Source organism: Trichosurus vulpecula, chromosome 7 (assembly GCF_011100635.1).
Source record: "Trichosurus vulpecula isolate mTriVul1 chromosome 7, mTriVul1.pri, whole genome shotgun sequence".
NCBI lineage: Eukaryota > Metazoa > Chordata > Mammalia > Diprotodontia > Phalangeridae > Trichosurus > Trichosurus vulpecula.
The window spans coordinates 42,211,569-42,237,389 of record NC_050579.1 but is presented as its reverse complement, the minus strand read 5'-3'; the positions used below and the strand labels follow the sequence as shown (position 1 = coordinate 42,237,389).

The following is a 25,821-nucleotide window of genomic DNA, read 5'->3' as shown; positions in this document are numbered from 1 at the left end:
GACAGCGCGCAGGCGCAGGAGGACGTGGGGCGGTGCTACTCACGAGAGCCGGTCTCCAGAGCCGAGGGCCCGCCCCCAGGGAGGAGGGCCCGCCCCCAGGGAGGAAGGCCCGCCCCCAGGATGGGAGCGAAAAGTTGCGGTCCAGACCGCACAAAGCCACCTGGAACCGGGTCATTCCTTCGTTTTCATTCCCTGGTCTGGGGCAGCGAATAGCAAAGTAGGAAGAAGCGTGGCCGGCCACGTGTCCACCTAGAAGCCAGGAGTCTCGGATACACTTAAGAATTTTTTTTGTCAGTATGTTTTGTTTTTACATCACCTATAAAATCCCACCCTGTGCAAGAAATCGTTTCCAGCACCCTTTGCTAGTGCCTTTCCTCCGACTTTATCTTCAGTTAACCCTGTATATGTGTTCTTTGTGCTTAGTTTATTGCATATTGTCTCCCCCATTTGATTATGAGCTCCTTGAGGATAGGGACTGTATACTGGGTTTAGCCTAGTGCTTGGCACACTGTAGGCAATTAATAAATGCTTGTTGACTTGACCTGATTCACATTTCCCACTATAACTCTCCCCTAACTCCTCCCAGAGATCCATCCCTTATAATAAAGAATTATAAGGCAAGTTCCACCCCCTCCTTCTCCCCCCGCCCTTAATCCTATTATATCTCACCATATTTCTCAAAACAGTGGAAGGATGCAGGGGAAGGTAAGGAGGCATCATTTCCAGATAATTGGACCCCTAGGAATGATATCTGTTAATACAGTCTATTTTGCAGGATAAATAAATGTAATAGAATTTCACAAACGTTTTAGCTCTCTGCTTGTTTGCTATCAATTTCATCCTAAGGGAGCCCTTAACGCTTTCTACTCTGAAGTTCTGCATCTGTAGAATGGGGCCAAAATAGGGTGTCTGTCACTTCCAACACTGGGGAAAAATGGAGGAGACTTGGTAAGCCTTGATGAAATATAGGAGCCTTCCAGTGGGAAGAAAGGGAGAGGTGAGAGATAGGCAGGGTGTACTGGAGTCATCTCATTTTTAGTATGATGAGCATTTATATTTTGGAAATCAGCAAATGCACCAAATCAGGGCTTGATTTGTTGTTTTGCTGACAGTTTAGACTTAAGAAAATGATAGAGAAAAAGTCAATAATGCCTAGTAAATTTAAAAGTGTTGCGCATGCTGCTCCTCCCCCCTGCAACCAGTTATTAACTATTTACCAGCGCACCCCTGGAAATAGTTTTGCTTACTCTTTAACTCACATACTATATTACCATCTTTACTAAAGCTTAAAACTGCACAAAGATTTTGGGGACATCTTGTATTTACTAAGTTTCTATTGTATACTAAGTGAGAGACATTGTGGATAAAGAATAGTGGACAGAGACTTGGCCCCAGAGCCAGACTTGGGTTCAAGTACAGTTTTTGATACATATGGGCTGTATGACCCTGGGCAAGTCACTTAACCTCTTTCAGTCTTTAGTCAACTCTATAACAGTATTAGTCATGTAGCAGGCATCAGTCTGCATTAGTAGATTGGGCTCCTCACTGGGAGCTCCCTATACGATAATGAAAACACAATTCCGTCCCCTTCCCTATGTGCCAAGCACAGTGGTATTCTAGCTTCTTCTCTTACATATAAGGAAACTGAGAACAAGAGAAAGTGACTTGATCCACATTCGAGCACCTTTATAAGAGATGCTGTAGGCTCCCAAGTAGCTTGGCATTTTCAGCGGGAGAAAAGGAGATGCCAAAGTACTGCTTCTGTCAACTTTAAGCATTGCGGATTTAAAGACCAAGTGTATTTCATTGATATACTTTGCTTTCGGCATCACAGTTGCAAGGTACTGTCCAAGGTACTGGAGATGACGTACATGTACATCTTCTTGACTCTCCTGGAAACAGGATCCTTTGTCTCTTCATGTGTGGAGACACCATCCTGGGTGCTCTGTGTATGTGCCAAAACCTTGTTACATTATGGTGCAATAATTTAGGATCATCCCTCCCATTCTGCAGATGAGAAAAATGAGGCCTACAGAAGTTAGTCAATATTCCCAAGGTCACATAATAAGGTAGGACTTGAACCCAAGTGCTCTGATTCTTCCCACACTGTTTATATTCTGTTACATTCATATGCTACAGCTTGTTTGGCTATGTGAATAGACTGCTGGACCTGAAGTCAGGAAGACCTCAGTGCAAATCCAGCCTTAGACAATGGGAAGTCACTTAACTTCTTTGTTTCTTCAAGTAAAAAGTGAAGATGTTAATAGCACCTACCGCAAAGGGTTGTTGTAAGGATCAAATGAAATATTTGTAAAGTGCTTAACATGGTGCCTGGTATGTAGTAGGTGCTTAATAAATGCTTCTTATTAGTGGTTTTTAAAAATTATTAATTTCCCAATCCATAGGCACCTACTTTTTTCTTCCTACAAAAATGTGTTACTTTGAATGTTTTGACATGTATGTCATTGACCTCATTGGGGTTATATGCCCAATAGTCGGAAAGTTGGGTCAAAATTAACTTATTTCTCATAAATCTAAATGTCTTTCTACAATAGTTTAAACCAATTTGAAACTCTCCTAGTAGCATATCATCACCATGTTGTCGTTTTGTTGTGTCTGGCTCTTTGTAACCCCATTTGGGGTTTTCTTGGCAAAGATACTGGAGTGGTTTGCCATTTCCTTCTCCGGCTCATTTGACAGATGAGGAAACTGAGGCAAACAGGGTTGAGTGACTTGCCTAGGGTCACACAGCTAGTAAGTGTCTGAGGCCAGATTTGAACTCAGAAAGGTGAGTCCTCCAGGATACAGGCCCCCGTGCTCTGTGCACTATGGTGCCCCCTAGCTGCTATTATTACCATAGCATCGATTAAGCCCCGAGATATTTTCTTGGGAGTTTTCTCCCATTACTGTACTGGCACAGGAGATTAGCTTGCTTCAGGGCCTGAGGTTGGTCACGTGGCAAAGCAGCCACTTGGTGGGTAGGTGGGGGAGGCCTTATGAGCTAGCTATTGGGTAGGTTCATGTGGTCTGTAAGAAAAGGAGCTAAATTGAAAATCAGAATGCCTGGCTTGTGTTTGTTCCCATGGAATCTCCTTAAAGATCTGGCTCTTATAGAGCCCTCCATAAGTCATCTAGTCCTTTCTCTCTGCCTTTGAATCACATTTCCTTCAGGGAATCTAGTCTGGTCAGAGCCTCAATTCCCCCATTTGAGACTGCCTCATCCCTCACTTCTGCCTCAAAATGCTATGTGGGTCTTCAAAATGGGAAAACAACAAACAACCTTGGGAAACAGAAGGATTTCTATTTCCATTTTCGAGGTAACTCATCTAGAAAAGGTTGGAAACCACTGAGAGGAAGGAGGAAGATGTTTCATCCCTGCCTGTGTGTATCCCCCTGGCTAACACTCTCAATGGGTTCTTTTTTTAATAAGAGTCAGGCTATGAATTCCATAAATCTCAGCAGATAGAGCTGGTTTTACAGCTTGGTTTGCTTAAAAGGCACATAATTAAAATAAGTTGTAAAGATGTTGGTGTCATTTGCCAAGATAAATATTTAAAAGGGAACAGCTGTAAGGAATACGTAACAACTCAAATAAGCTCTTGGCTCTTCCTTTTCAGGACAGAAATGGCTAGGGTTTGTCTTTAGTGAGGGAAGTTTTCTGGCTTTTTTCCTTGTTGTCCTTGTATCTCTTGGGGGCAAGAAAGAGTGAGAAGAATTGTAGGGGACCCTCTGAGACCAGACTCTATTCTCCATTCAGTTAGACAAGCAGAGAGGAGGTGAATGAAAAAGCCATGCATCCTGGTATGATGGAGAGGGCACTGTATTTGGAGGCCAAAGATCAAGGTTCAAATCCCAATTTACTTAATGCCTGTGCAACCTTGGACTGGTCCTATAGCCTCTCTGGGTTTCAGTGTCCTCATCTCTAAAATGAGGGGATTGGGCAATTCAAGTAGGTTGAAAAGAATAAGCACAGGCCTGAAGGTAGGGTTAGTAAGTCAGTTTGGCTGGAGCAGAGTAGTGGAAGGTAATGATGAAATTGCAAGTAGGGGGCAAGATTATGTAGGGCCTTGAATACCAAGGTAAAAACCATGTGTTTTATCCTGATGGCAACAAGGAGCCACTGTAGATTACTGAGCAGGACCCAGCTGTACAAAGAATTTTGGGGAGTAGCTATTTCCCACTTATTTCTCTATGCCCTTAGAGGAAGATCTGAGAAAGGACTGAAACTCATGAGCATAGAAATTTGCAATGTGGAGCTGGGGGGAGCAGGTTAGGATTAGGATTTTTCTGCTTTCAGCATCCATCTTCCTTTCCTTCCATCTCCATCTGCTGAAGTCCTATCTATCCATCAAAACCTATACCCTGGCACAGTGCATGGCACTAAGCAGATGTTTTACAACTGAGGTTGAATTATATATTTTATAATATAATAATATATTATACTATACATATAGTATAATATAATATAGTATAATACAATATAAATAAAAGTAAATATATTATAAATTTTATAACTGAAGTTGAATGAAAGAATTAATGAATGACATAGAAGGAGTAATGTCACGGAGGGACAAATGTGCATGGCACGTTCTGTGAAGCCTAAACTTCATGGAAATCAAGGATGCTGGACTTTCCTCCATCTACTAAAACTAATTCCATTGATAAGTCATTAGCAGTATCAGGGTTCTGATGTTGCCATGGTTGTCTTCATAATACTTTATATATTATAAATGCCTAATTAACATTTGTTACATTGAATCAAATCCAAAAACCACCAAAACACTTGGTTATGGCTATTACTGCTTCCCCACTTCCTGATGAGGCCTGAAAGATTACTCCACCTAGCTTTAAGTTATCTATATTCCTTAATATTTAATAGCCAGTTTTCCTAAGCTTAATTAGGAACTCACCTTTCCATCTCCCCCTAAATAGATAGAATGTCATCACTAAAAGAAACCTCATTTGGGAGGTAAGCCAGATCTAGTCCTTGGCCATTAGCTTGCCTTGGGACCAAGTGTAATATTAAATAAGGTGGGACTTTTTTTTTTTAACCATTTTAGAATGCTAAATTAATTAAGTGTCTTTGATTGAGCCTTACTAGGTTTGAAGCCCCAGGCCCAAACCCCTAATTACTAGGTGCTAAGACAATGTGGGCATGAAGCCCCTGGGGTCCTAAGGGGAGTTGCTAAGACCAGAGCCAATAGTATTCACCTAAGTTTTGGTCACTCAGATGACATTTGATGATGACTAAAGACTGTATAAAAAGAGAGAACAGAGTTGTTTGCTTGGGGCTCTGAGCCACAGGAGGAGAATGACTCTGGGCCAGCCGCTGTTAAGAGCTCCCAGGCTTGTCAACGCAGATGTTGATGGTTTCTTGGTAACTATGAATTGTGATCTGGTCTGTTTATGTTGTATATGTTTGTAAATTGTTTGCATTTGCTTTGAAGTTCAGGTTGCTGACTTTTCCTCCTGAACTAAGTGAGTTTATATGCATACGTTTGATTAAAGTAAGATTGTTAATCCCTTAACGTTACTCTCCTTAGTAAAGTAGATCAAAAGAACCTGTGCTGGCAGCATTCTTGTGTTGGGCTTGTATTGATCTTTCACTCTCACAACAGCTGCTAGCCAAATTGTTGCAACACCAAGTCACTCCACAGTATTAGTTTCATTGTTTGGTCCCACCTCTTTGGGAGATGTCTGTTTTGAGGGTTAGGGGTAGGAGTTGTCAGGAGGTAGAGGAAGATCTTGTGAGACTCTAAGGAAGTAATGGATGTGAGTATGGTGAAAAAATTAAGAGAAAGACATATAGAAAAAGTTACTATTATTGTTTAAAAAGTATTGGTAGTCTAGCTCTAATATCCCCTGCTGAAGTCCCACCTATGAGTTAGTGTAGGATGGAGGTGACTTTGATCTTGGGCTCTCAAAGGCTACACATTGAAGCACAAATTCTGGCAGTTCCAAGTTGGGCAAGGTTTTCAGTATGTGTGCAGTGATAGACTGCCCATCTGTTGTCCAAAGTCCGGCCTTGTTAAATTGGAGAGGCTCAGGTTCATAGAAGGTTAGCTACCTCATGTCCCCAGCGAGCCCTGAATAAAGCTTGGAATTGGAATGAGATTAGTCAGTTGTAGACCATCCAACACTTAACAAAAATGTTTACTTAACAATCGCATGGAAGGTATACTTAGAAAGGATATAGTATTGGTCCAATTAGAGACATCTCTGCACCACCACCCCCATCTCCATGATGAGGGGTGTCAGAAGGGTTTTTTGGGTCAGGAGGGTATATTGACTTGGATGGCAGTAAGACATCCACCAAGTCTGATAAGGCACCAATTCCTTGTGGGCTGGGTTTTTTATACCCTGGGTGACCTGGAAATTTCATCAGTGGCTTAAGCCCTAATCTCCTGAACCAATCAAGTCTAGAGGACAGCTTCCCCAGCCTGTGTAGCTAGGACTTTAGTGGATATGGCTGCAATACAACTTATCAAGTTGTTTTTTTAATGGAATGATTACAGTTAAATTAAATTCAACAAACATTTATTAAATGCCTACTATGTGCTAGGCACTGTGTTAAGCAGTGGGGGTTACAAATGAGAAAAAGACAGTCCCTTTCCTCAAGGAGCTTACAATCTAATGGGGGAAGACAGCACACAAAAGAAAGCTGAAAAGTAGAGGGGGGCCACCAAGGAGTACCCAGAGTACCACGAGCATGACATTCATGTCATTGATTTTTTTGAACCCAAGTGTAAGATTGCATTTATACTCCACTCTGCAATGGATCTGTGATTTCATTAATATAGATATTTCCTTCAGTGATGTAATTTTCAATCCACCATGCAAACCCATCTCTTGTGACTCTTATCTATGTCCTCTCCTATTTTCGTCACAAGGGGTTCACCCAATGTACTATTGACCTCCCTCAAATTCTATTCATATATGAGGATACTAAAGTGGAATATGGGCCGTATGGAAGTTGCCCCATACTCTTGCTAAATGATCATCTATTCCAAACACATTTGTTGGATCACATCCTTTATACTACTTCTAATTCCCCTTAAATTTTATCTTATTAGATATGATCCACAATTGTAATCTATTGAGATTCTGTCATCTAATGTGTTAACGACCCCTCTTAGCTTGGTGTCATCTGCATACCTGATAAACAAGCCATCTTTGTTTTCATCCTAATGATGAGCAGTTCTCCATTCCTCCCCAGGACGGACCTTACCTTTCCTGAAGCCATGAGGAATCCCTATTGGGCAACAAAAAGGAAGCCTGTAGATATTGTACATCTCTCCTTCACATCCACCTTTCATCAGGATGGGTTTGGACCTTTCTGTGTAGGAGCATCACTGAAAAAGTGGGGAAGGTATATTTCTTTGTTATAGGAGTGCTTTTTATTGCTGGGTGTGGGGCTAAGAGGGATGTTAGCAAATGATAGCATTTTTTTTTAAGTCACAATAAAACATTTTTTTTTTAAATAGGAGTGGGAAATAGCACCTGGGAGAATTAGTCATCTTACTAGGAAAAAAATTGTCTCAGGTCTTTGAACTTCATAGTCATCTTTTTTGTAAGTTCCATGAATTGGTTTGGTGATTTTACCACTCCTCTAAGTAAATGTACTTAATGGGTACTCATTGGGCAGCCCAATGGGTTAAATGCTTGGGCTTTGTGTCCCTAGGCAAGAGCAGTGACAGACAACCAGAAAACTAATTTAATTCTAAATTCTATGTATCAAGACTAAATGAGTTCCCCAGAGGTTTTCTCAGCCTGGAGTCTCAAACTCAAATTTCACATTTGTTTTAACTTTGTTCTCCTTTAATTTATGCTACTTTTCACAGTTTTACTAATTGCATTGCATATTAATCTGGAGAAAGGGACAATAATATACCTTGGTAAGTTGTAAGCAGCCCGATCTGGTTTGAGGTAGCTGTTTCAGGCCACCATGGAACTATCCTGAATGGCTGGTTGACTTGTCTAAATCTTTAAAAGATCTCTATCTAGTGATTTCTTCCCTTCTCATATGGTGCCCATTCAAATAAACACAGACTGTTATTGAAGGTCTTTGAATTAGTCCATATTCTCTGGTTGCAAGTTTAAAGCCCATGTGTCTTTTACTTTATTCTATCCAAATTTATCACCCTATCGAGATCCTAGTGACCTTTTTCTATTTATTCCCATAAAATATTCTCCCTTCTTTGTCAATGAGTTCAGTTCTTGGCTCACTCTTTCTCTTCAACCTAACACCTACCTTCATACTGGGGGATGTCAACATATATGGTAATGTTCCCTAACCTTCCAGTTTCTCGGACTACTCAGTTGTCATGACTTATTTTTTTGTTCCACCTCAGCTTTTTAAAGGAATGGTCAAACTGTTGATCTTGCCATCACCCATAGATGTTCCATTTCTATGATCAAGAGCTCTTGAAATCCTCTAAAGGACCATAGTCTTTATCATTTCATTTCCCCCTATGCTTCGCTTCTCCCAAACCTATTCTCCATCCTCACCATTACCTCTAGGCTCAGCTTTTCACCCCTGTTCTTGCTACACTCAGTGATTTTCCTGAAGCATGGATCTGTCTCTGTCACTCAATAAATGCTAGTGATTCCCCATTACCTCTAGATCAAGCATAGATTCCTCTGCTTGGCATTTAAATCTCTTCATCACCTTGCCCTCTTCCCATCTCTCCAGCATCCTTACCTGGTGACTCTCCTCTCATACTATGGTACAACCATACTGACCTATTTGCTTTCTTCACACACAATGCTTTATCTCCCATCTTCATGCTTGGGTAATGACTATCTCCCATGACTGGAACACTCCTCTTTACTTCTGATTCCTAAAGTCCCTGGATTCATCCAAGACTCAGCTCCAGTTCTACCTTCTTTAGGAAAGCTTTAGGAAGTCTTTCCTAGTCTCCTCTGCTTCTAGTGTCTTCCTATCCAAGGTTACCTGATGTTTGCTTTTTTGTCTCTCGCATATACTTATGTATGCGATTTTATTTCCATGATAGAATCTGAGCTTCTTCAGGGAAGAGACTGTTTCATTTTTTAAACTCTAATACTTAGCTCAGTGCCTAGAAATAGAAGGTACTTAATAAATGCTTGTTGACTGATGTGCTTCGGTGATTAGTAAGCTCCCTATTATTGGAGGTCTTTGAGGAGAGCCTGTACTGCTCAGAGGTGCCATAATGGGGATTCCTGTACAGGTATGGGTTGGACTAGAACATTGGTGTCAAACTCAAAGAGAAACAGGGGCCTAATCCATACATAAAGATCCCTGCAGGCTGCATATTGACTTAGAAAGCCACATATTATTTATGTTCTATTATATTTTTATTTTGCTAAATATTCTCCAATTATATTTTAATCTGGTTTGGGCTGCCCTCAGGAGTGTTGTGAGGCTGTAGCTTTGATACCTCTAGACTACATGAGTCATGAGGCTCATTGAAATGCTGAGATTCTATAGGCCAATGACAATCACCATTCGTAGATGCTGCAGATCTATTTCTTCCTTTAATAGTCAGAGGAATTGTGATGAGTCCAGTGGGGAGGGGCTATCATTACATTATTCCCTGGTTTGGTTCTTACTCCAATACAGCTTCATGATGAGGTTCTCTTCAAAGTTAGAGAGTGGTAATTAGTAGGAATCCCAGGTCCCAATATAGTTGTCAGAAGGTGGGAAGTAACAGCTTGTTTTGAGAGACTCTGTCTCTGTCTCTGTCTCTGTCTCCCTCCCCTCCCTTTCCTCTTTCTCACCCCCTCCCTTTTTTATTTCTTTCCTTCTTTTTCTTTCTTTTCCTTTCTCTCTCTCTCTGCCTTCCTTCTTTCCTTCCTTCCTTTCTTTCTTATTTCCTTTCTTTATTTCTCTATCTTTATAAATCTATATCTATTTCCCAAAGACCCTGAGTTGGAGCATCAGCACCTAAGGCCAGTGGAAAAGTGGTAGACCCCTTCCAAAGTGGGATCTGAGACAGATCTGAGACAGATTCCTCTACTTCTCTCTGCACTGATATCCTTCCCCCATATGACCCAGGGCTTTGTAACAGGAAATGAAAGGTAATTGACATCTCTAATGGCTAATTTCTTAGGAGAGGACTTACACAGAGTTTGGGACCTTAGCTAGTCTCCTCTATTATAGAATGTCAACAGCCTATTGTCCCATCCTATGGAAGAGGAGAATTTGTCTTTGTCTGGGCTCTGAATAGGTGGGTGGAATAATAAAGACTTAAATCAGGGGTACTTCACCTTTTTGGTGCCATGGACTCACCCTTTGGTAGTCTGGCAAAGCCTATGGACCCTTTCTCAGAATACTGCTTTTAAATGTATAAAATAAAACGCATAGGATTATAAAACCAATTGTACTAATAACACTTTTATCAAAGTATTAAAAAACAAAACAAGTTCATGGAACCCTGGTTAAGAACTCTTGACTTTAGGGTATGGCTGTGCCCTAACCTCTCTCCTTATCTGTACTCTCCTTCTCCATCCTTATGTAATCTCGGATCTTAGGATCAATGTTTTGCCCATAGCTGTTGCTTGTTGCAAATACCTTAATATACCTTTTTATAGGAGATCTCCTATGATAGGGTATATTTTATCTTATAGTTATTGGGAGGAAGAGTATATATAGCATCTTAACTTGTCTTCCAGCCTCTAGTTTCTACCCTTTCTAATGCATCATGTTTAGTACTAAAAGATCATTAAAAACAACATTTTTATTCTGAGTTTACCAAATAACAAATAAGATGAGTACCTCCACATACAAAATAGAACAGAAAAAGAGGACTGCAAATGAAACTGCAAATCTTTCTTATGACCAGTTTGCTTTTCCCTTTAAGTATATAGTAAATTAAAAATGTGACTCTCTAAGTTGTTTTGATTATCTTTTTCCTTCTGGCCTTTTTATCTTCTTTCAAATGTTTAAAATTGCTTCCATGACTCTTGTCTCTCATCCCCCTCCTCCACTTTTAGCAGCCCCATCACTAGTTCCTTCTTCCACCTACCTCTTTCTTTGAAAATAAAAGAAAAATAAAAGCAAAACATTCACAACAAATGTGCATAATCAAACACAACAAATTTCCACATTGGCCAAGACCTACCATGTCTATCTCATTCTATAGATTGAGTCCACCACCTTTCCCTCAGGAAGTAGTAGCATAAAACATCTTAAGGCCTTTGGAATCATGGTTGATCATTTCTTTCCTCTGAAATTAACACATTACCTGTATGATTTTCATATTCTAGACATCTCTTGTATTGTTTATTTTCCCATGCATGTTTTATGTCGTGTCTCCCCAATTCAACTGTTAGTTCCTTGAGATTTTGTCCTATTAAATCTTTGTATCTCTCAGAGAAAGTGTCTTGTACATCACAGGTGTTTAATAATGATTTGTTAATTGATGGAAGGAACCACTTACTCTGACCCGGATCCGCTAATCACCTCCTGTTTTCCAGCTTTATTTTCTCTCTCAACACTGGCTACTTCCTTTCTGACTATAGACCTATCTTAAAAACAACATTCCTGGGAATCCGCTGCCCCCTTAATGTATAATGGGTATGATGCTGGCTAGACTTCCAGATAGAGGTCCTTACACACTGCTTTCACCTCAGGTTGCTCATTCACTTGTTAACCTCTTGCAAACAGGATTTTATAGCCTACCAATCTTGAAACTGCTTTTTCCAAAGTCATCAATGAACTTCCAATCACTAAATCCGATGGGTTTCAAATTTTTGTCCCCCAGGATTTTAATTTTTGTTGTTCTGAGTTTTGCAAACATCAACAAACATTCCAGTTACAAAGAACAAAGAAGACTGTACATGAAGGCAGGAAGTGAACCAAGAAGGTGGAGTAGCTGGAAGTACAGCTGAGCTCCCCTTCACAATTCCTCCATAAAAATCTAGGAAACACAACAGATAGAGCCCTGGTCAGTAAATCCAAGGAAAAAAAAATCACAAGTAATTTTTCCAACCCACCTAGGCATAAAGAGACAGATGGGGGTATGTAGATACTGGGGATTGGGGTTTAGCCATGAACAGTCAGGAGCAACATTCTAGCATAGGGACTGAAAGAGGGCTGAGGCTGAGCACCAGAGCAAGACCTCCTAGATCAATAGAGAGGAGACTCGTTTTGTGCAGGATGCAAGAAAAGGCTGCAACTGGCAACTCTGTTGCTTACTGCCCCGTTGCTGGTCACAGATACAAATGGGTGACTAAGGAGGGGACCTGCCCCTAATGGTGGCAGTCTGGGGTAAGGAGCAGTTGTGGGTCCTAGGCTCTGTACTGAGCAAGGGGCAAGCACAGAAGCAAGCAGCAGATCTGTGGTTTGGACTTGAGGAATTAGAACTGGATCTTAGTTTCAGCCCCTGGTCCAATATGAAGTTAGCAGGGAAATAAGCTAAATGAGCCAAAAATGTGAGAAAAGGAAGCCAAATCCTCTCATTAGAGAAGATGCTCCCAAGGATTGAACCCAGTTTGAACTTCATGTCTGGGTCCAGAGCAGACAGCCCCCATTAGGGAGAGGGAGACCCCGCTGGTGTCATGCTCCAGCCTCCTGGGATTCCATAGCAGGAATCCCAGACTAAAGGGGAACCTGCAGTCCTGTCACTCTGAACCTGCAGAGATCTCAGTTTTAAGGAGAAGGTAGAGCCAAGGTGGGGCAGCTAGGTGGCTCATTGGATAGAGCTCTTGATCTGGTGTCAGGAAGACTCATTGTCCTTGAGTTTAAAGATCTGGCCTCAGATACTTAAGAGCTATGTTACCATGGGCAAATCACTTCACCCTATTTGCCTCAGTTCCTCATCTGTAAAGTGAGCTGAAGAAGGAAATGGCAAACCAGTCCAGCACTTTTGCAAAAAACAACAACCCCAAAACAAACCCAAATGGGGTCATGAAGAGTTGGACACAATGAAAATGACTGAACAACAAAGAGCCAATGTGGCAGAGGAGCTGGAAGTAGTCAGAGGTTCCTCCCCTTCCCCATCAACAATTCCTCCAAATGGACCTAGAAATAGGAAAATCCAAGAAAAAAAATCATAGTGAGTTATTTTTCCAGCCCAGGTCCACACAGTGAGGCAGCCAGAGAAGTCTGCAGTCCTTGGTGATGGGATCTGTCCAGGAGCCATAACACAGAGCACTCCAAGGCAAAGAGAGGCTGTGCACCAGGGCAAGGAGAGGTCCCATATCCAGCACAGAAGGGCCTAAATTTGTGCAGGATCCAGAAGGGGTGCAAACTGAAAGCTCTGCTGTTTATCACTTAATTCCAAGCCAAGACTAAATTGAAGGGAGAGTTGGTGTTTGATTTTCTGTTTGCAGATGATTGTGCACTAAATGCAGCCTCTGAGGCTGAGATGCAACAAAGTATGGATCACTTCTCTGCTGTTTGTGTTAATTTTGGCCTGACAATTAACACCAAGAAAACAGGTTCTCCACCAGCCAACACTGTACCATCCATATGTGGAAGCATCAGTTACAGCAAATGGAGAAATTTTGAATTTTGTGGATAAGTTAATTTACCTTGGCAGTATACTTTCCAGGGATGCACGCGTAGATGAGGTTGACACACACATTGCCAGAGCTAACTCAGTGTTTTGGAGGCTCCAAAGGAAAGTGTGGGAGAGAAGAGGTATTAGATTGTCTGCCAAATTGTCTACCAGCTGTTGTGCTGACCTCATTGCTGTATGCCTGTGATATGTGGACAGTATGCCAGAGCCATGCCAGAAAACTGAATCGCTTCCATTTGAATTGTCTTAGGAAGATTCTAAAGATCACCTGGCAAGACAAGGTACTGGACACTGAAGTCCTTTCTTGAGCTAAACTGCCAAGCATTCAAACTCTACTGCAGAGAGCGCAACTCTGGTGGGCTGGCGATGTTTGCATGCCAAATGTACATTTGCCTAAAAGACTATTTTATGGAGAACTCACGAAATTCAAGTGCTTACATGAAGGGCAGAAGAAGCAATACAAGGATACTCTCAAGATCTCTCTGAAGAACTTTGGATTGTGTAACATGGGAGACACTGGCACAGAACTGCCCAGCATGGCATGCCCACATCAGAGGTGTGCTCTATAAGTAAAGGAGAATTGCAGTAGCTCAAAAGAAACGTGCAAATTTGGAAACATCTCCACTCCAAATGTTCATGTGGACCATTTGTGTCCAACCTATGGTAGAGCCTTCAGAGCTCGTATTGGTGTGATCAGCCATAGTCGGACACAGTACACCTTGATGCTGACATAGCGATGTCTTTTTGGTCCTCTTAGAGAATGAAAGACACCAACCAATAACCAACCAACCTGAATCCTTTGACTCCTTGTCCTATTGCATATCGTACCTTGCCAAACCCCAGTCTTGGTTACTCATGCTATCTGCTTGCTCTTTTCCTATTCATCTAGCACCGAACAGAACTGGAGAAAAATCTCAAAACTGTGCTGATTGGATACATTGTCAATGTGTTATGTGCATTCAACTGGGATCTTTGCAAGAAGACATTTTCCTTAGCAGCTACCTATTCATTGCTCCTCAAGCCTACCACACCACTTTTTTTTTCCAGTCTTGGCTGAGATTATTTCACTGAAAAAATTTCCTTCTTCCCCCTTATCTTCTATCATTTAGACATCTTCCCCCACTAACTCTTCCTTTACTCTAGTCTCAGATAAAGAGGTGACACTTCTTGCCAAAGCAAATCTCTTTATATGCACCTTTGATCACCTTCCCTTCCTCCTTTTCCCATAGATTGTCATTGCACATCCATGCCCTGGCTTCTTCTCTACTACCTACAAACATGTCTGTCTCCCAAACCTTAAAAACAAAACCCCTCACCTGATCTGACTATCCTTGCTATTACCCTGTATCTTTCTACTCCTTCCTAGCTAAACTTCAGACATTTACACTGTCTCCAATCCCTCTCCTTTCACTTCTAAACCCTCTAAAATCTGGCTTATGACCTCATCATTAAACTGAAACTGCTCTTTCCAATTTTATCAATGATCTCTTAATTGCAAAATCTAATGACTTTCTGAGTACTCATCTTTCTTGACCTTTCTTCTCCTGAATACTCTCTTAAGTTTTTGTCATTGGTCTCTCGGATCTTCACGAATGTCTGACTGCTCCTTCTCAGCCTCCTTTGTTGGTTCTTCATATGCATTGCCCACTAATTGTCGGTGTCCCCCAGAGTGCTGTCATGAGCTTTCTTCTCTTTATATCTCACCTGGGTTCCCATGGATTCAATTGTTATCTTGTCAGTTAAATAATAAACATTTATTAAGCACCTACAATGTTTCAGGCCTGGTCCTAAGAGCTGGGGGATACAAAAAGTGGCAAAAGACAGTCTCTGCCCTCAAGGAGGTTACAACCTAATTGGAAAGACAAGTAAAGATGCATAAACAAGTTATATACAGGATAAACAGGAAATAAGAGGGAAGGGTTGGGAAAAGCTTCCTGTAGATGGGATGGAGATGAGGGAAAACATTTCAAGAATGGGAGATAGCCAGAGAAAATGCTTGGAGCCGAGATGGGGAGTAAGGTGTGAGAAGACTGAAAAGATAGAAGAGGGCTAGGCTGTGAAGGGCTTTGGATGCCACATGGATGATTTTGTATTTGCTCCTGGAGATGAGAGGGAGCCACTGGAATTTATTAGAGACATGATGTTTGGATTTTCACTTTAGGAAAATCACTTTAATGACTGGAGGAAAGTTTGGAACAGGGATAGACTTAAGGCCAGCAGACCTACCAGCAGGTTATTGCAATAGTCCGGGTGTGAGGTGAAGAGGAATTGTACCAGGGTGATGGCAGCTTGAGAGGAAGATGTTGCAAAGGTTAAATCGACAGGCCTGAGAAACGGATGGTGTGTGTGTGTGAGAGGGAGATGATGATGAGGAGGAGGAGGAGGAGGAATCGAGGAGGAGGAGGAGGAATCGAGGATGACTCCTAGGTTGTGAGCCTCAGTGACTGGGAGGGTAGTGTTTGGGGGAGAAGGACAGGGGAAGAGTTTAGGGGAAAAGATAATGAGTTTTGTTTTGTACATATTGAGTTTCAGATTTGTACTAGTCATCCAGTTCAAGATGTCTAAAAGGCAGTTAAGATGGGAAATCAGCAGAGAGAGTGGAGCAAGTAAAGGTAGATTTGAGAATCATCAGTAGAGGTGGCAAATAAATCTTTGGGAGCTGATAACATCACCAAGCTAAGTAGTATAGAAGGCTCAGGAGCCAACCTGGAGGGACATCTAAGATTAGACAGATGAGCAGTCAGATAGGTAGGAAGGAAACCAGGAGAGTGGTATCATGAAAACCTATAGAAAACCTATAGTATCGAGGAGGGATCAACAGGGTCAAAAGCTGCAGAGAGGTCAAAGAGAATGAGGACTGAGGAAAGGCCATTGGATTTAGCAACTAAGAGATCACTGGTTACTTGAAGAGTGGAGTTTTGGTGGAACGACAAAGTCAGAAGCCAGATTGTAAAGGGTTAAGAGAATGAGAGAGATGATTCCTGGACCCGTTTACTCACCCCAACCTCACTTCCCTGTACTTCGTCCTCTCTCCAATGCATCCTCCAGTTCCCTGCCAGTGATTTTCTGAAAGCACAGTTCTGTCCATGTCAGCCTCCCTACTTAAACTACAGTGGACCCACAGGAACTCTAGCATCAAATACATCATGTCTGACATTTAAGGCCCTTTTCACCTGGACCCCTCCTGACTTTGGAGCTGTATTTACCCCTCTCCACATAACTAAAACATGGATACGGAAATCTTGATGCTCCATTCTGTCTATTCACCGGCTATCTCCCATGCCTGGAATGCTCTCCCTCTTCTCCCACCTCCAGGCTTCCCCAAAGACTCAGTTCAAATCCCACCTTCAGTCCCCTCCACTGCTGGTGCTCTCCACCTGTACTGCATAGATCTTGGAGACACACCTACTTGCATATTAGAATATGTGCTCCTTGAGGGCAGGGTCCATGTTTCTAAGTGCTTAGAACTTAGACTTAAGGGGTTTATTGCTTTTAGAATAAAACATAAACTTCTGTTTACCTTTTAAGAGCCTTCACAACCTTGCCCCAATTTCCCCCTCCTCATTACATGTTATTTATTCTTCCATACGTTGTGATCAAGCCAAATCGGCCTTCTCTCTGCTCCTCAGAGAATGCTTCATCTCTCCAACTGCAACATTTATCTTGGATGCCTGAACTACTGAAAACTTCCTTAGTGCCTCTGCCTCATAAAATCTTTCTTCTTTTAAGACAGCTCAAGTACCACCTTCTATATGAAGTCTCTTCTAAACCATTTCTTACTCCCAAATGCTAGTGCCCTCCTTTAATTACCTTGCATTTCTATACTTATCTTCTGCTACATACAAGGGTATCTATGCATATACGCACACATGCATACTTCTATCCCTGTTAGAATGTAAGCTAAGAACGGGAATTGTTTCATTCTTTGTATCTCTAGTAGCCAGCAGTGCCTGGAATGTAGGAGGTACTTAATAAATGCTTGTTGATTTTTCCATCTCAGCCTTCCTTTCTGTTCCCATTGCCTGGGCAACAGTCCAGGCTGCCATTCTCTCGTTTTCCTTTTGCTTTCATAAAGCTTTTTTTTTTTTTTGGAGGTGGGAAAGCAAGGCAATTGGGGTTAAGTGACTTGCCCAAGGTCACACAGCTAGTGTGTCAAGTATCTGAGGCCGGATTTGAACTCAGGTCCTCCTGCCTCTATGGCCTTGCTCTACTCACTGTGCCACCTAGCTGCCCCCTTTCATAAAGTTTTTTTTGAAAGTGGGGAGCTAAGTTCCTGCCTTTAGTGTCCCCTAGGCTGCCTAAGACTTAAGTTACATGGTTACATAGTTGGGGGATCATGTTTGGGCAGCTTCTCCATCTGCTTCCAACCCCCTATTTCTCCTTTTTAGCCTCCCTTCCTCCGATCTTTAGGGGTGCTTAAACTGATCCACTGGGTGGGAAATCATCTTAGATGGAGGGAGACAAGGAAATGTGGAATGAAGGGGTTAGTGTTGGCCTGAGAAAGGAGTCATAAAGGGTGATTTTCTTTAGGTCTTCTCAGCTACAGGGGGTTCTCTAGCTTAGTACCTAACTCGTTGAGTGGACAATTCTGTTTACAAGGCCAGAGCTTTTCATTGAGAAATGGAGAGTTTTCACTTATGAGGTGGGAGGGCAGTCCTCACTGGGGATGGGGTAGGGTAGTGGTGGTGGTGGGGGAAGGGGGTAGAAGCCCTTCCACAACTCAAACACATTTATTTAAACCTTGCAAAATCCCCACTGAATTCAGAGGTGATATATTTGGTGCAAAGAGCCTAATGCCATTAAAATTTTTTTTTTTTACCCCGTGTCAGACCCCTTCCTCTTTATTTGCTTCTAGTACACCTAGCATAAATGTTGTCTGCTCAAAAAAAGGCCAGACACAGATCTGTCTCCTGACTCCTACAGAGGTGGGTTCCAACAAGCCTAATTCTTTGAACTCCAAATATGTGGTATTGTTGCATATACACTGACTACATCTCTAACCCTGAATGACTATTACAATGACCTTACAAATGCTTTTTAGTGGTCACATAAATGCTAATGAGAATGTGGCTGGCCCAGCACAAAGCCTGTTGTTACTACTCAAAAGACAACTCAAAAGTACATCACATGTTAACAGTGAACATACACTCATCATTAAAAAACACAAATCTGGAGTTGGGAAAAAAACAGAATATAGTTAATACCTTACAGAGTAGATAGTAAATTTATGGAACCTATTACCTCCAAAAGTCCTAGAGGCTATAAATATAATAGGTTCAAAAAGTGTTTAGACAAATTATTGATTGGATAGTTTCTTAATCGGTTATTAAAGGAAGCTGAGAATGACTGGGTACACATCCTTAACCAGTTCCTCCAGTGTCCTCCGGTATCATTGTCATATGAATACTGAACTACACGGCTAATGTATCTGACTTATAAATATGACATTGCTTATATTCTTGTCATTGTCTTTGAAACCCTCACAAATGGGGAAAGGTACAACCCTCAAACAATCTATTAATAAGGTTTGTCCAAGTACTTACATTTACCCCTCGATTGATAATTCTGCCACAGGAACTGGAGATTGGGAATATTAAACTAGAAACATCAATAGCAAATATATTTAACTTTGTACAACATTTACAGTTTACAATGCTCATATAAAATGATCTTGCATTTTAGACCTAGAATATTGAGAGAGGAAAACATCCTGCATTCTGGTATTCGGGAAGTTCTCAAAATATGTGAACGCAAAAAAATAAATATATATATTTGTACCATTTTCCCCCAGAGTTCTTTCGCAGTTTCTCATTTCATCCTCAAGTCACCACTAAAAGGAATGGCATTTGCGTCTTTCTCAACACCTCCTGCCGTCTACAACAGCGCTCCCTTCACCCTCCAGTCTTGGGAGAGCAGATCTTGCAGCTCTCCCTCATCGTCGCTGTCCAGGTTCTCGTCCTCCTTCTTCTGCAGCTCCCTCCAGGTCAGCACTTCCTTCAGTTTACTCTTCAGGACGTCCTGGCGGTCCCGCAGGACCTCCACCCGCCGGTAGCACTCGATCTGCTCGTCGATCTCGCCGATCTGCCGGTCCAGCCGCCCCTCCTCGTCCTCCTCGGCCACGATGGCCTCGGAGATCGTGTTTACCTGCCTCATGGCCTTCTGGAATTCGTCCCACTCCTTGTCCATCTGGTCCTTGGGCGCGTCCACTTTGCGCACCTTGGCGTCGATCTCGGGGTCGTCGAAGAAACCCTCGGGCAGGGCCTCGGCCGTGTTCTCGCGCCTCTCCACCACCTTCTCTTGCACCTCGGCCTTCTGGATGGAGCCCGAATGGAAGACGACCGGCGCGGTTGGGGCGTCCTGCTCAAAGAAGTCGGGGGGCAGCGCGCTGGGCGGGGGCTCCTGGGAGGAGGGGGGCTGCGCGGGTGCTTGGGCCTGTCCGGCCGCGCTCGCTCGGTCCTCCACCTCCTCCTCATCGTCGTCGTCGTCGTCTCCGTAGTCTGGAAGCAAACTGAGCCCCGACGCTTTTCGGGGCGCCTCCTTCGCGCCCGAGTCAAAGAAGTCCCCAGGCAGCCCGGAGGCGCCGCCGGCTAGCGCTCTCTTCGCGTCGGCCGGACCGTCGGGCTCGGGGGCGGTTCTCTTGGCCGGCGGCTGCGGCTGCGGCTGCTGCGCGGGGCCAGGCCCGGGCTCTTTGGGCGCCTTGAGCAGCGCCACCTTCTCCTTGTGCTGCTTGCCCAGGACGTGGGTGGGCCACAGCAGCTCGCTCTTCACGGGGACGCCGCACAGCGCGCAGCTCAGCTGCCCCAAGCGGTTGTACTTGGCGAAGGGGGACTCCACGCGCTTCCGGCTGGCGCTCAGCCGCTGCTTTTCGGACTTCATGAGCCGCCGCAGCTCGTCCTGCTTCACCGTCCGCTTCCCGGCCGACGCGGGCGACGCCATTTTGGCGGCCGGACTCAGCGGGAGAAATTTCGCTTCCGCCTCCCGGCTCCTTTTCAACAACATCCGTTCGCGTCACTTCCGGACGCCGCCGCGGCACGCCGGCTCGCGGATTGGCCGGGAATCTGACCAATGAGAAAAGGGGCGGGCTGTTTCTCTCAGCCGCGGCGGTCGAGGGTGGGCGTTGGTCACCTTTGTCTTCGATCAAGCTCATCTATTTTTTTCTTCTTCTCTTTTCCTGGCCTTTGTTTTTAGAAGAGCGCAGGGATGGCGGCCGTGAAGGCGCTCAACCCCAGGGCGGAGGTGGCGCGAGCCCAGGCCGCGCTGTCAGTTAATATCTGCGCGGCCCGGGGGCTACAGGACGTGTTGAGGACCAACCTGGGGCCCAAGGGCACCATGAAAATGTGAGGGGAGGGGGGAGGAGGAGGAGGCGGCGCGCGCTCCGGTGGCCGTTTAGAACGCTGGTGGCTTGGCTGGAGGGAGGGGCGTGGCCCGAGGAGGAGGCGTGGCTTGTGGCTCTTTCTGATCTCTGGGAAGCTGGAGTGGGCAGCGCGAGTGGGGCGCCCTCCCACTCTTTCGCCGTGATGAGACCTTTGACGAGACGTTTAAATAGCCCCTTTCCCCGCTGTGATACTAGTGGGAGAGAGCGCCGGATCTGGGGTCCGAGAAGTTGGGTTCAGACATCACCTTTGCCAATCACCCTGCGACCATGGATGGGGTCACAACCTCTTTGGGCCTTAGGTTCCTCGTCTGATAAATTGGAGGCTTTGTTAAATAGCCTACAAGGCTATCAGCTATGGACCTATATGGAGGGAAGGAAAGGGATAAGTACTTTTTAAAGCACCTACTAAGTTCTGAGCTCGTTACAAATGTTATCTTGCTTGGTCCTCGCATCGGTGCTTTTATTATAACTATTTTGCAGCTGAGTAAACTGAGGCAGGGGGTGCTAGGTGGTGAAGTGGACAGAGCGCTGGGCTTAGAACCAGAAGGACTCACTTGAGTTCACATTTGTCCTCTATCTGTGTGACGATGGGCAAGTCACTTAACCATGTTTGCCTCAGTTTTCTCATGCATCAAATGAGCTGGAGAAGGAAATGGCAAACCACTCCAGCATTTTTGCTGAGAAAATCCCAAATGGGGTCATGTTCAGGATCTTTGCCAAGAAAACCCAAAATGGGTTGGACACAATGAAAAATTAGGTAAAATAAGTTTCCCAAGGTCACATGGTTGGAATCTGAGGAAGAATTTGAACCCAGGTATTCCAGACTTCCGGCTCAGTGCCCTTTCCACTGCACCCTCTAGCTTGACTCTATACTGGTGAAGGTTTGAACTGCCTGCCCCACGGAGGGCTCTGCAGTGGTTGTTCCCAAAATGGCCAGCAGACCTAGCCCTTGAAGCAAGGGTGACTTCCTCCCCATGACCCAGGGCTAAGAAGGGTAAGTTTAGGGTCACAGAAAAAGGAAAAGCGACTTTGGATCATGAGAGCATAGAACTAAAGTTGGAAAGGACCATTCAGGTCATTTAGTCTTGAGACCTCATTTTAACAATGAGGAAATGTGGGCTCAGGTTAAGAAACTCGCCTAAGGTCACACCAGGGACAGCTTACTGGATTTGAACTGAATTAAATAATAATAACTAGAACAAGCATATGATATAGTACATTAAAGTTTACAAAGTGCTTTTATCTCATTTTATGCTCACAACTACAGGAGGAAGGTACTGTTATTTCCATTTTACAGATGTGGAAACTGAGGCAGACAGATGTTAACTTGCCCAGGGTCACTAGAGCTTTTAAGTATCTGAGGCTAGATTTGAACTTAGATTTTCCAGATTCTAAGTCTTCTGTTCTATCCATGGTTCTCATTGTTATACCAGAAGCGAGTGAGACACGCCACAGAGTATAAGTTTTGAATGGAGAAGTTTATTAGCCGGCGGTCATTCGGGGAAAATTCCCAAAGCAAATGACCACGTTTAAACCAAGAGGGTAGTTTATATAGACAATACAGGATTCAGTGCTTAATTATCTCTTAAAGTTTACATATGTTACTTTGCAGACTGAGCAAGCCTGTGTTATTTCACTTTTTATGACCATGATACGTTAGAGGAACCTCCTGAATAGATTGTAAATACAACATATCAGATAGTTGACAAAGTGTCAATTGGAATTACAACCCAGGATCTCTGTCTCCAACTTTTGCCATAACTCTTGAAGCTAGGAAGGCTCAAGATATGGTAAAAGTCATATAATTCAAGATAATGTCTAGAGCCAAGGCTTCCATCCTGGTAATTAGCTTACATTCCTTGGAAATGTCTTAAGGGCCCAGGACACTCGCCAACTAAGTCTGTTTTTTTCTTATGCAGACTGGGCTTTGCAGTTAGGGGCTGGGGCAGGGTTTTTTAGCAATAGCTGGCTACTCAGGTATCACATCATAAAGAGAGAGGGACAGGATTGGTAATTTCATTTGTGGAAAATATTATACTATTTTATATCATTTCTAATTTCAACTAGACCCAGAGCCTGAATTAATGAGTAACTGGATGAAGATCCAGGACCTGGGCTTCTTTGTTCTCTCTAAAAGTTTGCTCAGTTTAATACCCTTACCTCTGTCAACAAGACATTCTTACCTGTTAGCCATTAAGGACATTACCCTAACCCCAAGAGAGATTACCTTGCTTAATATTCTACAGGTATATACTATGTTATGGAATGTAATGAGACACAGAGACACTGGGCTGTAGTTTCAACTGACTTTTGTCAACATCCTTTACAACTCCATTCAATTAAGGAAAATCCTCTTGTTCTATCATGGTTAAACATACATGGGGGTCATAAAAAATGAGGTAATACAGGCTTGCTAGCTCTGCTAAAATAACGTATATAAGTTTTCTCATTGCTTTGTTCAGGCAGTCAGAGTTTACGCTTTGACTCCTTGTACGTACAAGTAAGCTAGCTTCGTTATGCTTTAAGGGTAAATAATAAACAACATGGATTTTTCTATCACCTAGCTCCGTTGTTTCCTTCAACCAAATTTTCAGGTTTAACACATTGCTATAAAGAACTCCCTGAATAAGGAAAGGCCTTCTCCCCATGCAGATCGGCACCTTTTCTGCAATTTAAAGTCAGAGAGTTACCTAGGTCAATCACATGTCATGGGAACATAAACCTTTAATAGTAAAAAACTGTCGGGGGGAGTGTGGAAGAGTAGAAAGGATACATGATTTGAAGTCAGGGCCTGGGATAGAATCTCACCCCTTTGTATACACTAAGTTCTTTCTAATACGCTAAAGGTTGTAAAAGGGGTGTATAGGATTATAGATTTAGAGCGGTTAGGCCATCCAGCCCCAGCCCCTAATGTTACAAATGCAGAAAGGCAGGCACCAAGAGTTTGTGCTTTAACTGGTCACACAGCTCGTAAGTGCCTAAGGTCTCTGGGTCCAGTGCTCCATTCCTTATACCAAGCTACCTTTCACTAATTGCATGGTGGTAGGCAAGTCACTTAGGACCTTAGTTTCTTTATCTGTAAAATGAAGGGTTGAATTAGAGAAGCGGCAGCAAATAGTGGATTGAGGACAGGATTTGGAGTTAGAAAGATGGGTTCAAACACTACCTCACACAGTACTTTCTGTATCTGGAAATGAGAGTGTGATAGCTACTCCATGGCCTCTAAGCTCCCTTCTAGCTCTAAATCTATGATCCTACAAACCTGCTTCAGTTTTGCATAGTGGCCAAAGGTGTACTATCCTTGAGGCTGGGACAGGAACAACGAACCCAGCCTGAGTGCCTGGCAGAAATCAGCAGAGCAGGAAGTCAAGCATTTCCTGGACTAAAGCTTCTTCTTTTTTTTTTTTTTTAAATTCAAAGCTTTCTTCTGAATTGCTGGAGGGATGGAATGGCTGGAGGCTGAGCATATTCTTCCACTTTAAGTGGGTGTGTAGGGGTGAGACTTCCTGACCTTTAGCAGCATAAAGGATTCTGCGGGCCAGCAAGTGAAGTGTGCTACCATAAACTTTTTATTTTTTTAATTCAATTTTATTTTCACATTTGCATTTCCCCCACACCCACTGCACTATTGAGAATGAAAGAAAAACAAAACCTGTCACAAACATGTATACTCATCAAAATAAATTCCTGTATTGGCCATAGCCAAAAAAAAATGTATTTATCTGCACATCACCTTTTTATTTGGAGGTAGGTAGCAAGTTTCATTGTGAATCCTCAGGTTTGTGGTTGGTTATTGTGTTGATCAGAATTCCCAAGTCAAAGTTGTTTGTCTCTGCAATATTGTGGTTATTATATAAATTATCATAAACTAATGCTGAATGAAATAAAAAATGATAAACGTTTAGGTGAACACAAGATTTGCCTTTTGGTAGCTCTTCTTGGCCAAGGACAAAACATCTGAATGGATGGATAAATTAAAGTCTGGGAGAAAAGGGAGTAGGGAAGGATCATATATTTATGCTGAAAGAGGCTTTAGAGGTCATCTGGTCTAATCTTTTCATTTTACTGATGAGTAATCTGACCCCTAGAGGAGTTACTTGACTTGTCCAAGGTCACAAAGTTAGTAAAGTAACAGAGCAGAGGGCTTTTGACCTGGGCCCTACTATTTCCAAATCTAGTGTTCTTTCTAATATACTAAACTTTTTGGACATAAACCTGTGAGTAGCCCGAGCTGCCTGAAAGAGGACCCAGCTAATTGGGTAACTCAGCTCATCCTCTTCCTTTCCCTCTCCTCCTCCTCCTCCTCCTTCTCCTCTCCAAAGGAAGGTAAATTTTGATGGCCAGAAGCTGCCCACTTAACTTTGGGTTTACTGGCTAGATTTCTTTCTTTCTCCCTTTCCTCTTTCCTTCCTTCCTTCCTTCCTTCCTTCCTTCCTTCCTTCCTTCCTTCCTTCCTTCCTTCCTTCCTTCCTTCCTTCCTTCCTTCCTTCCTTCCTGTATTTTGGGCCCTCCTGGCTTACAGTGAATTTCAGTGGTAACTGTTTCTCTTTGGAACAGCAACCCTGAGGGTCTTCCCCTCGCAACTTGATTTTTTTCTTTTTCTTTTTCTTTTCTTCTAATTAAAGGGACCATCCCTTGACTCACATCTTCAAGAGGCCTATTCACTGAATGGGCGTCATCTCATAAGTGAGTACATGAAAAGGCCTGAGCCTAAAAGGGCCAGGGTCTCTCATTGCATCCTGGGTCATCTCCAGGCATCCTGATGAGTATCAGGCCACTGGACCCAGATGGCTCTGGAGGAGAAAGTGAGGCTGGTGACCTTTCATAGCCCTCCCTCACTCAAATCAAAGTCAACTGTAAGTCATGTCATCATTTCCCTGATTTCATGGTCCTCTTTGAAAATGAAGGACAAACACAACAACAAACTTTTTGAAAGTCAAGGGC

At 43.2% G+C, this 25,821-nt stretch overlaps 2 protein-coding genes across 4 annotated transcripts in view; one reads left to right on the top strand and one right to left on the bottom strand.

Annotated features, from left to right (window-relative positions):
* Positions 1 to 18,677: 18,677 nt before the first annotated feature.
* ZNF830 (zinc finger protein 830) lies at positions 18,678 to 20,498 on the bottom strand. The gene has a single exon (XM_036765872.1). It carries the CDS (start codon positions 20,436 to 20,438, stop codon positions 19,377 to 19,379), a length of 1,062 nt encoding a protein of 353 aa, XP_036621767.1. The 5' UTR covers positions 20,439 to 20,498; the 3' UTR covers positions 18,678 to 19,376.
* Positions 20,499 to 20,702: 204 nt separating this feature from the next.
* Positions 20,703 to 25,821, top strand: part of CCT6B (chaperonin containing TCP1 subunit 6B) — a 45,190-nt gene continuing 40,071 nt past the window's right edge. For all 3 annotated transcript variants that reach the window (XM_036765871.1, XM_036765870.1, XM_036765869.1), the window contains exon 1: positions 20,703 to 20,839. In XM_036765871.1, the coding sequence (XP_036621766.1) occupies positions 20,703 to 20,839 (137 nt within the window). The remainder of the gene's footprint in view (positions 20,840 to 25,821) is intronic.